Here is a 13,250-nt window from a genome sequence, read left to right as displayed (position 1 = left end):
CGTTAGTTTATTATTTCTGTCACGTGACCTAAAAGGTCATTTTAGGGAGATATTCCCCCAAAACTTTAAGTCCATAATTCGGTTACTTGAAAAAATATCAAAAAAATATAATAAGGGAGAGTTATGATAATCTCTATAATAAGATTAATTTTAATTCCACAAAAAAACAGATTTTTTTTCGAAACGACCTATAATATTAAGGAGATGAATATAAGTTTGAAACAGACTATAGATTCCACTTTGACAATCAGCTGACTCAGATTACGCAAAACCATTTTTGGAAAGCTTGTAATCTCCACTATCTTTTGTTTTCTATGACATTTTGACGTATCTTGTCAAGTAAGGGAGTAAATTAGGGTAAAAGCAGCGGATGTCTAAAAATGTGCGATTTTATGGTAAAGCAACTTTGACGCCCTCTAGCGGACAAACCGTATGACCAATCAACTCATGGGGGGATATTTTTGGAAAGCTTGTAATTTGCACTATCTTTTGTTTTCTATGACATTTTGACGTATCTTGTCAAGTAAGGGAGTAAATTAGGGTCAAAGCAGCAGATGTCTAAAAATGTGCCATTTTATGGTGAAGCAACTTTGACGCCCTCTAGTGGAGAAACCGTATGACCAATCAACTCAAGTAGGGATATTTTTGGAAAGCTTGTAATCTGCACTATCTTTTGTTTTCTATGAAATTTTGACGTATCTTGTCAAGTAAGGGAGTAAATTAGGGTAAAAGCAGCGGATGTGTAAAAATGTGCGATTTTATGGTGAAGCAACTTTGACGCCCTCTAGTGGAGAAACCGTATGACCAATCAACTCAAGTGGGGATATTTTTGGAAAGCTTGTAATCTGCACTAACTTTTGTTTTCTATGAAATTTTGACGTATCTTGTCAAGTAAGTGAGTAAATTAGGGTGAAAGCAGCGGGTGTCTAAAAATGTGCGATTTTATGGTGAAGCAACTTTGACGCCCTCTACCGGACAAACCGTATGACCAATCAACTCATGGGGGGATATTTTTGGAAAGCTTGTAATTTGCACTATCTTTTGTTTTCTATGACATTTTGACGTATCTTGTCAAGTAAGTGAGTAAATTAGGGTGAAAGCAGCGGGTGTCTAAAAATGTGCGATTTTATGGTGAAGCAACTTTGACGCCCTCTACCGGACAAACCGTATGACCAATCAACTCATGGGGGGATATTTTTGGAAAGCTTGTAATCTCCACTATCTTTTGTTTTCTATGACATTTTGACGTATCTTGTCAAGTAAGGGAGTAAATTAGGGTAAAAGCAGCGGATGTCTAAAAATGTGCGATTTTATGGTGAAGCAACTTTGACGCCCTCTAGTGGACAAACCGTATGAACAACCAACTCATGTGGGGATATTTTTGGAAAGCTTGTAATCTGCACTATCTTTTGTTTTCTATGACATTTTGACGTATCTTGTCAAGTAAGGGAGTAAATTAGGGTCAAAGCAGCGTGTGTCTAAAAATGTGCCATTTTATGGTGAAGCAACTTTGACGCCCTCTACCGGACAAACCGTATGAACAATCAACTCATGTGGGGATATTTTTGGAAAGCTTGTAATCTGCACTATCTTTTGTTTTCTATGAAATTTTGACGTATCTTGTCAAGTAAGGGAGTAAATTAGGGTAAAAGCAGCGGATGTGTAAAAATGTGCGATTTTATGGTGAAGCAACTTTGACGCCCTCTAGTGGACAAACCGTATGACCAATCAACTCATGTGGGGATATTTTTGGAAAGCTTGTAATCTGCACTATCTTTTGTTTTCTATGAAATTTTGACGTATCTTGTCAAGTAAGTGAGTAAATTAGGGTGAAAGCAGCGGGTGTCTAAAAATGTGCGATTTTATGGTGAAGCAACTTTGACGCCCTCTACCGGACAAACCGTATGAACAATCAACTCATGTGGGGATATTTTTGGAAAGCTTGTAATCTGCACTATCTTTTGTTTTCTATGAAATTTTGACGTATCTTGTCAAGTAAGGGAGTAAATTAGGGTCAAAGCAGCAGATGTCTAAAAATGTGCCATTTTATGGTGAAGCAACTTTGACGCCCTCTACCGGACAAACGGTATGACCAATCAACTCATGTGGGGATATTTTTGGAAAGCTTGTAATCTGCACTATCTTTTGTTTTCTATGACATTTTGACGTATCTTGTCAAGTAAGGGAGTAAATTAGGGTCAAAGCAGCAGATGTCTAAAAATGTGCCATTTTATGGTGAAGCAACTTTGACGCCCTCTACCGGACAAACGGTATGACCAATCAACTCATGTGGGGATATTTTTGGAAAGCTTGTAATCTGCACTATCTTTTGTTTTCTATGAAATTTTGACGTATCTTGTCAAGTAAGGGAATAAATTAGGGTAAAAGCAGCGGGTGTCTAAAAATGTGCGATTTTATGGTGAAGCAACTTTGACGCCCTCTACCGGACAAACCGTATGAACAATCAACTCATGTGGGGATATTTTTGGAAAGCTTGTAATCTGCACTATCTTTTGTTTTCTATGACATTTTGACGTATCTTGTCAAGTAAGGGAGTAAATTAGGGTCAAAGCAGCAGATGTCTAAAAATGTGCCATTTTATGGTGAAGCAACTTTGACGCCCTCTACCGGACAAACCGTATGACCAATCAACTCAAGTAGGGATATTTTTGGAAAGCTTGTAATCTGCACTATCTTTTGTTTTCTATGAAATTTTGACGTATCTTGTCAAGTAAGTGAGTAAATTAGGGTGAAAGCAGCGGGTGTCTAAAAATGTGCGATTTTATGGTGAAGCAACTTTGACGCCCTCTACCGGACAAACCGTATGACCAATCAACTCATGGGGGGATATTTTTGGAAAGCTTGTAATTTGCACTATCTTTTGTTTTCTATGACATTTTGACGTATCTTGTCAAGTAAGTGAGTAAATTAGGGTGAAAGCAGCGGGTGTCTAAAAATGTGCGATTTTATGGTGAAGCAACTTTGACGCCCTCTACCGGACAAACGGTATGACCAATCAACTCATGTGGGGATATTTTTGGAAAGCTTGTAATCTGCACTATCTTTTGTTTTCTATGACATTTTGACGTATCTTGTCAAGTAAGGGAGTAAATTAGGGTAAAAGCAGCGGATGTGTAAAAATGTGCGATTTTATGGTGAAGCAACTTTGACGCCCTCTACCGGACAAACGGTATGACCAATCAACTCATGTGGGGATATTTTTGGAAAGCTTGTAATCTGCACTATCTTTTGTTTTCTATGAAATTTTGACGTATCTTGTCAAGTAAGGGAATAAATTAGGGTAAAAGCAGCGGATGTCTAAAAATGTAAAAATGTGCGATTTTATGGTGAAGCAACTTTGACGCCCTCTACCGGACAAACCGTATGAACAATCAACTCATGTGGGGATATTTTTGGAAAGCTTGTAATCTGCATTATCTTTTGTTTTCTATGACATTTTGACGTATCTTGTCAAGTAAGGGAGTAAATTAGGGTAAAAGCAGCGGATGTCTAAAAATGTGCGATTTTATGGTGAAGCAACTTTGACGCCCTCTACCGGACAAACGGTATGACCAATCAACTCATGTGGGGATATTTTTGGAAAGCTTGTAATCTGCACTATCTTTTGTTTTCTATGACATTTTGACGTATCTTGTCAAGTAAGGGAGTAAATTAGGGTAAAAGCAGCGGATGTGTAAAAATGTGCGATTTTATGGTGAAGCAACTTTGACGCCCTCTACCGGACAAACGGTATGACCAATCAACTCATGTGGGGATATTTTTGGAAAGCTTGTAATCTGCACTATCTTTTGTTTTCTATGAAATTTTGACGTATCTTGTCAAGTAAGGGAATAAATTAGGGTAAAAGCAGCGGATGTCTAAAAATGTAAAAATGTGCGATTTTATGGTGAAGCAACTTTGACGCCCTCTACCGGACAAACCGTATGAACAATCAACTCATGTGGGGATATTTTTGGAAAGCTTGTAATCTGCATTATCTTTTGTTTTCTATGACATTTTGACGTATCTTGTCAAGTAAGGGAGTAAATTAGGGTAAAAGCAGCGGATGTCTAAAAATGTGCGATTTTATGGTGAAGCAACTTTGACGCCCTCTACCGGACAAACGGTATGACCAATCAACTCATGTGGGGATATTTTTGGAAAGCTTGTAATCTGCACTATCTTTTGTTTTCTATGACATTTTGACGTATCTTGTCAAGTAAGGGAGTAAATTAGGGTAAAATCAGCGGATGTCTAAAAATGTGCGATTTTATGGTGAAGCAACTTTGACGCCCTCTACCGGACAAACCGTATGAACAATCAACTCATGTGGGGATATTTTTGGAAAGCTTGTAATCTGCACTATCTTTTGTTTTCTATGAAATTTTGACGTATCTTGTCAAGTAAGTGAGTAAATTAGGGTGAAAGCAGCGGATGTCTAAAAATGTGCGATTTTATGGTGAAGCAACTTTGACGTCCTCTAGCGGACAAACCGTATGACCAATCAACTCATCTGGGGATATTTTTAGAGTAAATTAAGAGGAGGAAAATAGGACCTATAATATTAAGGAGATGAATATAAGTTTGAAACAGACTATAGATTCCACTTTGACAATCAGCTGACTCAGATTACGCAAAACCAACGTTGCCACTACCGCACTTTTGCCTAAATATATTTTGTTGCAACTAAAACGACGCAAGATAATTCAAAACATATTACGATGTAAAATGTAATTGCCGTTGATACTTAACCTGTGTAAAGTGGAAATACCTTCAGGTGAATTAGCTACAAAGATTGTAAAGACATGTGGCAACGTTGTCGGTGTTCCTTTCTCTAGTTTGTTTATTCCTCACTAGACTAAACAGACTTGAAATTGAAAATTATCACGTGACACTTTATTGTGTATGATAAGAGCAGTCACGTGATAACTGTCTGATTGGTGAAAAGAGGAATAACAGAACTTAATTTTTTCCCTCTCTCTGTACTATAACCTTAAAAATAAAAACATTTTCAGTTCCACACAAAATTGGGAGAAACTGCAGTCTGCTAGTTGAACTGGTAAACGCGACTACTACTAGAATGTTTGTTGCGTAAAATAGGCCAGGATGAAGCTAAGTCAGGCTGCAGTTTTAGTTCCTTTTGACAATGTCCTGAGCGGTGAAACTAATGTTTCTCCACACTTAAAAGCAACATTTGCTTGTTTAAACAGCGAAAACATCCAAGTGAAGAAAGTGTCCATAGTGGAGGAGAACGTAAATTTGATTTCCAACGAATTGCGACTCTTGTCCAAGATTTTTGATTTGGTGATTGTTTTGTCCAGGCAAGATACACAAACTCTTATTAGCAAAGCTTTGGTGGAGGTTACATCACAGGATGCAACCAAAGTGGTGGACAGTTCAGGTGTACAGTGGCCTGGATCAGTCAAGCTCATAAAATCCATTATTTATGTGCAAAGAATATTTATTATTTATTGTGACAGTTTAGAGCAGCAACTGAACCATTTATTAGGTCATTTAAGACAATACCAAAGCAGTACCGTTTTTACTAAAGTCTTTTCTGTGAACCTGAATGGATCTAAGAAGTACCTGGATGATATTAAGAAAAATGTGAATTTTACCGTGAGCAATGATGTGCTAACTATTCAGGCTGACACTTTAGATGATGTAGTAAAAGGTGAATTGTTACTGCAAAATGTATTGGGAGGTGATGTTTTAAGTTCAAAGTGGATTAATGAGTCTAGTGATCTGATTTACCAGAGTACAGACACTCATATTAGGCAATCAATTGAAGTAAGTTGTATATTAGTTTTGGGCAATTAATTTAGAGAAGTTTTTAGGTGATTGAAAAGTGTCTTAAAGACTATGGTGTGGATAATGTGTTTTTAAGCTTTAATGGGGGAAAAGATTGTACTGTTCTGCTCCACCTAGTTTTGACAGTAATACATAAAAACTACCCTAAATCCACCAAAAAACTCTTTTGCCTTTATGTCAAAAGTGACAATGCTTTTAAAGAACAGGATGAGTTTATTGAGCAGTGTATGGTTTATTTTAACTTACAGGTAATCAGTTTCAGCTTAATGGCTACTTAACCAAAGAGTTTGTTTAGGTAATGAGTGTGACTGGTAACATAAAAGAGGCTTTAGGGATCACTATTAACAAGAAACCCCATTTAAAAGCCTGTTTTATGGGTACAAGAAGAACAGATCCGTACTGTTCACACCTCAATTCAATTCAGGTAACAAATCAAATCATTTGCAAGATTATCTAGGAATTAGTAATATTACAGATAACAGATCCTGATTGGCCTCAAGTGATGCGGTGTAGCCCGTTTTTAGATTGGCATTATACTGACATTTGGGACTATTTACTCTATTATAAAGTGCCCTACTGTAAACTATACGATTACGGTTACACCTCATTGGGTAATGCTGTGAACACAATTAGAAACCCCAGTTTGCGGTTTTGTGAAGGTGACAAGGAGGTTTATTTGCCTGCCTATAAAATGCTGAACGAAAAAAATGAACGTAGTGGAAGAAACATTAGCAAAATTTAAGTGCTGGTCATCTGATTATGAAATTGTTTTGTTAAACCAAAGTGATATTTTATTGTGCATAATAAAAATATGGAAGTTTTTGATTTCATTATTTATACAACCAAAAATAGGGTCATGTCCTGCTTGCAAAACTGTTTTTTTAAATGTTAGGGCTTAGCTTGTGTAATGTACACCTTATCTGCTTAAGTTGCCTACGTCACGTGTGTGAATTTTATCAGAATTATTTTTCCAAACACGTTTTTAATATTTAAAACCACTCCAGATAAGACATAATGTCTACCTATTTAAATGAGTATTTAAATAAAGTACTTATTGTTATCTTAAATGCTTAAAGGTTATGCCAAGGCTAGCAGCAGCGTATAAATCTCCCTTCTCAAATTTGGAAGTTACAGAGTGTTAACCAAGTGACTGCGCCAAAACAAAGTTTATAATTTGAACGGAAACTTCTGCTCTATCTTTTGTTTTCTATGACATTTTGACGTATCTAGTCAAGTAAGGGAGTAATTTAGGGTCAAAGCAAGGCGTGTCTCAAAATATGTGATTTTATGGTGAAACAAATTTGACGCCCTCTAGCGGCCAAACGGTGTTATCAATCAACTCATGTGGGGATATTTTTGGAAAGCTTGAAATCTGCTCTACTCTTTTGTTTTCTATGACATTTTGACGTATCTTGTCAAGTAAGGGAATAAATTAGGGTAAAAGCAGCGGATGTCTAAAAATGTGCGATTTTATGGTGAAGCAACTTTGACGCCCTCTAGCGGAGAAACGGTATGACCAATCAACTCATGTGGGGATATTTTTGGAAAGCTTGTAATCTACACTATCTTTTGTTTTCTATGACATTTTGACGTATCTTGTCAAGTAAGGGAGTAAATTAGGGTGAAAGCAGCGGGTGTCGTTTTAACTTGATTGAAGGTTATTAGAAGTAAAAAAAAAAATTAACAAAATTCGAATTATATTACATATTATTAAAACAAAAGTACAGTTCACTATTAAAAAAAACACAGCAAAAAAGAAAGATATTATTCTAAATTACTCTAACCCCGTATAGTTAATGTCGCTTTTTCATTATTTAAACTTATCTGCAGTCTGATGCAACAACATAAGAAATTAAAAATAAATAAAGCCTAAAAACAACTAAGCAGCATTTATTTAAGTATTATCACATTCACAATTCTCAAAATTCCAATCAGTAATTCAGTTTACACGTCAAACTGTTTATAGGAAGGTTTTTGTATGTACAGAGAAGACTTGGTGGTTATAACATCAATACCCCTTGATGTAGGTGGATAGATGCTTCTTTTCTTCTTCGGAAAGGCCATTTTTAAGAGTTCTTCTTACTGAAAAGACAATATTTCCGTTAATACAGATTTGGGAAATGATTGAAATTTTATCATGCAAAAAGCACAAAAAACACGAAAACACACCAAAAAACTAGCATACTTTATTCATGGAGAATCTCGGCTCCCATACGGGTTGTTTTCCCTTGTTCTTGATCTTTTAACTGGCCAAAAAAAATTTTAATTGAATATTTAATGAGATTTGTATAAAGTGGATACATACAAGATTTCCTGTCAGTATGCCTCGTCCTCTTTCGTTCTCGAGGAGCTGTCCTGGGGCCTTTAGTGGCAGTCTTCACCAAACTCTCCAAAATCTCATCGTCCCCGTCCATCAAGTGACCATTCAGACCCGTGGAGTTTCTTCCCAAAGTGTTGTTTTGGCTGTTGCTCTCTCTTCTTCGATGACGCCAAGGCAGAGTACCTGCACCATTCACTGTTAGAAGCAATGTTGGTTGGTATATCTACCGTTTGTTTTTATATAATCTACTGTTTTTAACACCATTGCCATATAGTGGGTTGTCAAACATTATTTTGTTTCTCCCTGACTGTACTAAATTTTGTAGTGTTTTTTCATGTTATTGGATAGGAAATTTAATAAGGATTCCAAAAATGTGGTTAAAACTGTCATTTTCTCACTCCAAGTGGGTTTTATATGCGATTTTGTACCTGACTGTCTCTACAAACTGTGTTTTTGGCAGTTCCAGCTTTGACACCACTTTTCTCCCTGACTGTACTAAATTTTGTAGTGTTTTTTCATGTTATTGGATAGGAAATTTAATGAGGATTCCAAAAATGTGTCTAAAATACTAAATTTCTTACTCTAAGAGGGTTTTATCAGCAATTTTGTCCCTGATTGTTCTTTCAAACTGTGTTTTTGGCAGTTCAAACTTTGACACCACTTTTCTCCCTGACTGTACTAAATTTTGTAGTGTTTTTTAAGTTATTGAATAGGAAATTTAATAAGAATTCCAAAAATGTGCTTAAATCAGTAATTTTGTCATTCCAAGTTGGTTTTACATGCGATTTTGTACCTGATTGTCTCTACAAACTGTGTTTTTGGCAGTTCCAGCTTTGATACCACTTTTCTCCCTGACTGTACTAAATTTTGTAGTGTTTTTTCATGTTATTGGATAGGAAATTTAATGAGGATTCCAAAAATGTGTCTAAAATACTAAATTTCTTACTCTAAGAGGGTTTTATGAGCAATTTTGTCCCTGATTGTTCTTTCAAACTGTGTTTTTGGCAGTTCAAACTTTGACACCACTTTTCTCCCTGACTGTACTAAATTTTGTAGTGTTTTTCATGTTATTGAATAGGAAATTTAATAAGAATTCCAAAAATGTGCTTAAATCAGTAATTTTCTCATTCCAAGTGGATTTTATACGCGATTTTGTACCTGACTGTCTCTACAAACTGTGTTTTTGGCAGTTCCAGCTTTAATACCACTTTTCTCCCTGACTGTACTAAATTTTGTAGTGTTTTTTCATGTTATTGGATAGGAAATTTAATGTGGATTCCAAAAATGTGCTTAAATCAGTAATTTTCTCATTTCAAGTGGGTTTTACATGCGATTTTGTACCTGACTGTCTACAAACTGTGTTTTTGGTAGTTCAAATTTTGACACCACTTTTCTCCCTGACTGTACCAAATTTTGTAGTATTTTTTCAGACTGTCGAGTAGGAAATTTAATGTGGATTCCAAAAATGTGCTTAAATCAGTAATTTTCTCATTCCAAGTTGGTTTTACATGCGATTTTGTACCTCACTGTCTCTACAAACTGTGTTTTTAGCAGTTCCAGCTTTGACACCACTTTTCTCCCTGACTGTACTAAATTTTGTACTGTTTTTTCATGTTATTGGATAGGAAATTTAATGAGGTTTCCAAAAATGTGTATAAAATAGTAAATTTCTTACTCTAAGAGGGTTTTATCAGCAATTTTGTCCCTGATTGTTCTTTCAAACTGGGTTTTTGGCAGTTCAAACTTTGACATCACTTTTCTCCCAGACTGTACCAAATTTTGTGGTGTTTTTTTAGGTTATTGGATAGGAAATTTAATGAGGATTCCAAAAATGTGCTTAAATCAGTAATTTTGTCATTCCAAGTTGGTTTTACATGCGATTTTGTACCTGATTGTCTCTACAAACTGTGTTTTTGGCAGTTCCAGCTTTGATACCACTTTTCTCCCTGACTGTACTAAATTTTGTAGTGTTTTTTCATGTTATTGGATAGGAAATTTAATGAGGATTCCAAAAATGTGTCTAAAATACTAAATTTCTTACTCTAAGAGGGTTTTATGAGCAATTTTGTCCCTGATTGTTCTTTCAAACTGTGTTTTTGGCAGTTCAAACTTTGACACCACTTTTCTCCCTGACTGTACTAAATTTTGTAGTGTTTTTCATGTTATTGAATAGGAAATTTAATAAGAATTCCAAAAATGTGCTTAAATCAGTAATTTTCTCATTCCAAGTGGATTTTATACGCGATTTTGTACCTGACTGTCTCTACAAACTGTGTTTTTGGCAGTTCCAGCTTTAATACCACTTTTCTCCCTGACTGTACTAAATTTTGTAGTGTTTTTTCATGTTATTGGATAGGAAATTTAATGTGGATTCCAAAAATGTGCTTAAATCAGTAATTTTCTCATTTCAAGTGGGTTTTACATGCGATTTTGTACCTGACTGTCTACAAACTGTGTTTTTGGTAGTTCAAATTTTGACACCACTTTTCTCCCTGACTGTACCAAATTTTGTAGTATTTTTTCAGACTGTCGAGTAGGAAATTTAATGTGGATTCCAAAAATGTGCTTAAATCAGTAATTTTCTCATTCCAAGTTGGTTTTACATGCGATTTTGTACCTCACTGTCTCTACAAACTGTGTTTTTAGCAGTTCCAGCTTTGACACCACTTTTCTCCCTGACTGTACTAAATTTTGTACTGTTTTTTCATGTTATTGGATAGGAAATTTAATGAGGTTTCCAAAAATGTGTATAAAATAGTAAATTTCTTACTCTAAGAGGGTTTTATCAGCAATTTTGTCCCTGATTGTTCTTTCAAACTGGGTTTTTGGCAGTTCAAACTTTGACATCACTTTTCTCCCAGACTGTACCAAATTTTGTGGTGTTTTTTTAGGTTATTGGATAGGAAATTTAATGAGGATTCCAAAAATGTGCTTAAATCAGTCATTTTCTCATTTCAAGTGGGTTTAACATGCGATTTTGTACCCGGCTGTCTCTACAAACTGTATTTTTGGCAGTTCAAAGTTTGATACCACTTTTCTCCCTGACTGTACCAAATTTTATAGTGTTTTTTAGGTTATTGAATAGGAAATTTAATGAGGATTCCAAAAATGTGGTTAAAACTGTCATTTTCTCACTTTAAGTGGGTTTTACCGGCAATTTTGTCCTTGATTGTTTTTCCAAACTGTATTCCTGGCAGTTCAAAATTTGACAGCGCTTTTCTCCCTGACTGTATAAAATTTTGTAGTATTTTTTAGGTTATCGAATAAGAAATTTAATGACGATTCCAAAAATGTGCTTAAATCAGTAATTTTCTCATTCCAAGTGGGTTTTACAAGCGATTTTGTACCTGACTGTCTCTACAAAGTGTTTTTGGCAGTTGAAACTTTGACACCACTTTTCTGTCTGACTGTACTAAATTTTATAGTGTTTTTTTTAAAGATTTTGAAATGATGGAAAACTGGGTCACGCTTGACTGAATTATCCTCTAAAACCACGTGATATCTGTCACTAAAGTCAAAATTAGCCTAGAATCTGCAAAAATCACAATTTTCGAAACGAGCCGTGTTGAAACAATGAAAATTTGTATTTTTGAAGTATTATAGCAAACTAGCATTATTCTACCGTCAATAAATATTTTGACTTGGCAACACTGGTTAGAAGAAGGCGTAAACATACCCTGCATACTCTCCACATCGGAAATGTCACTGCCGAGTAGTTGTCGCAGTTCTGCGTCCGCGCGATCCTCTTTCGACCGGAACTTGCCGCTCTAGAAAAGCCACCAAAGTTTCGATCACAAACCATAAAATCTACATAAATTGACTTGGTTTACATCAGTAATCATTTTTCCTCTAGTCTTGTTGCGTTCCCTGTGATTCGCCTTTTTCTCCAGCTGTTGCAACACCCTTTCTCTGGTCGTGCGATACTCTAAAGCAAACTCGGAGATGATGCGGCAGAATTCGTTCGGTTTGGTGTCGGACACCTGGTGGAACGGGATTCCCAGCCACAACAAAAACTTATGGAACCTACAATAGAATAATTACCTTATCGAATCTCATACAATGCAATTTGCAGTGTTGCAGAAACCTGTTCGTAATCCTGCGATGGATGATCCCCAACAAAATAATCCTTTCGGCACAATCGGCAAGAAAATCGGACATTTTCACTTTCATCATCGTGGAACCGTCGTGTTTGGCTATTAATTTCAGGTGGTCCCACGAAGCTTTACAATCCGACTCGAGCCTTTGAATGTTCAGGCTCAGTTCGTCAAAGTCAACTTTGGATGCTCTTGTAATAGCTCCGATCTAGGGCCAGTGCGTGTTAAACTGTTGAAATTTTGAAGGAAAACGAGTGGAAATACCTCTGAATACAGGTCGGAAGCTTCAGGGAACTTCTCCATAACGATGTGGCACAAGTGGTGGAGGAGTGAGTGCTTGTGAACCGTGTCCTTGACTTCAGGTACTTTGGTAAGGTACTCGATCTGGAAACCTTTCACTTCGTTGCCGTTTAGGAAGATCCCAATTGAAAGGAGTGTACTCAAAATAGCTGCAATGGTAACAATTAGTTTCACAGACAATACACTAGTAAAATTAAGGGTGACCGGAAAATTTACCAGTAAATTTGCTTGATTCTTCCAGATGTTAGTTTAGCAGTTCTTTGCGAACATTTTTGCTCTCTTGCTAATTTTTTGTAACTTTTACCGTTTTCTAGTTATTTAGGAAAAACTGGGTTGATGCAACAAAATTGCAATTCAGTTGAAGTTGTAGTTTGAAATTTGAACACCCGGTAACTCGGTTGTTTTTGGGAGTTCAGGGTGGTTCAACCACTCAAATTAACCGTCTTGAGCTGCTCTTTAGAGTAGTGTTAAGCAAAAAATTCTACCTAAAAAATTGCGTACAGGGTGACCAAAAATAATCAATCACCATACTTTTCATGCACACCCTGTATACTGGAAGCAAAATCGGTTCTGCAAACTTCCGGTGCTGAGTTAAGAATTTAATTAGGAACATTTTTGCTCCCTTGCAAATTCTTTGCAACTTTCACCGTTTTTGAGTTATTTAGGAAAAACTAGGCTGATGCAACGAAATTGCAAATCTGTTGAAGTTATGGTTTGAAATTTGA

The 13,250-nt window shown here is 36.1% G+C and overlaps 2 protein-coding genes across 13 annotated transcripts in view; one reads left to right on the top strand and one right to left on the bottom strand.

Moving 5' to 3' along the window:
• The first annotated feature begins 4,971 nt into the window (after positions 1-4,971).
• LOC145737351 (bifunctional FAD diphosphatase/FAD synthase-like) lies at positions 4,972-6,631 on the top strand. Of its 2 annotated transcripts, XM_081991995.1 has the most exons (4): positions 4,973-5,790; positions 5,838-6,059; positions 6,107-6,235; positions 6,287-6,631. In XM_081991995.1, the coding sequence occupies exons 1-4, from the start codon at positions 5,107-5,109 to the stop codon at positions 6,551-6,553; spliced, it is 1,302 nt and encodes a 433-aa protein (XP_081848121.1). In that variant the 5' UTR covers positions 4,973-5,106; the 3' UTR covers positions 6,554-6,631. The 2 variants fall into 2 exon arrangements, with proteins under 2 accessions (XP_081848122.1, XP_081848121.1); XM_081991996.1 differs by lacking the exon at positions 5,838-6,059 and having other exon boundaries at positions 4,972-5,790.
• Positions 6,632-7,491: 860 nt separating this feature from the next.
• Fhos (Formin homology 2 domain containing) overlaps positions 7,492-13,250 on the bottom strand; it is a 70,263-nt gene continuing 64,504 nt past the window's right edge. For 7 of the 11 annotated variants that reach the window (XM_081991333.1, XM_081991322.1, XM_081991329.1 and 4 more), the window contains 6 exons: positions 12,490-12,674; positions 12,216-12,433; positions 11,962-12,154; positions 11,808-11,898; positions 8,117-8,326; positions 7,492-7,893 (listed from right to left, as the gene is read on the bottom strand). In XM_081991333.1, coding sequence (XP_081847459.1) covers positions 7,820-7,893; positions 8,117-8,326; positions 11,808-11,898; positions 11,962-12,154; positions 12,216-12,433; positions 12,490-12,674 — 971 coding nt within the window. In that variant the 3' untranslated portion in view covers positions 7,492-7,819. Of the gene's footprint in view, positions 7,894-7,996; positions 8,058-8,116; positions 8,327-11,807; positions 11,899-11,961; positions 12,155-12,215; positions 12,434-12,489; positions 12,675-13,250 lie in introns of all 11 variants that reach the window. The other 4 variants (XM_081991323.1, XM_081991328.1, XM_081991324.1 and 1 more) reach the window with 3 other exon arrangements.

Source organism: Ips typographus, linkage group LG13 (assembly GCF_016097725.1).
Source record: "Ips typographus isolate SLU linkage group LG13, UJ_Ityp_2.0, whole genome shotgun sequence".
Taxonomy (NCBI): domain Eukaryota; kingdom Metazoa; phylum Arthropoda; class Insecta; order Coleoptera; family Curculionidae; genus Ips; species Ips typographus.
Note: the sequence above shows the minus strand (reverse complement) of the source record. Positions and strands in the feature narration are given on the sequence as shown.

What these genes read in the sequence shown, in the direction of transcription:
- LOC145737351 (XM_081991995.1), top strand. Translation starts at nt 5,107, where the DNA reads ATGAAGCTAAGTCAGGCTGCAGTTTTAGTTCCTTTTGACAATGTCCTG. An exon ending in TGGTTTATTTTAACTTACAG is followed by an intron (nt 6,060 to 6,106) that starts GTAATCAGTTTC and finishes GAGTTTGTTTAG; the next exon opens with GTAATGAGTGTGACTGGTAA. An exon ending in CACACCTCAATTCAATTCAG is followed by an intron (nt 6,236 to 6,286) that starts GTAACAAATCAA and finishes GTAATATTACAG; the next exon opens with ATAACAGATCCTGATTGGCC.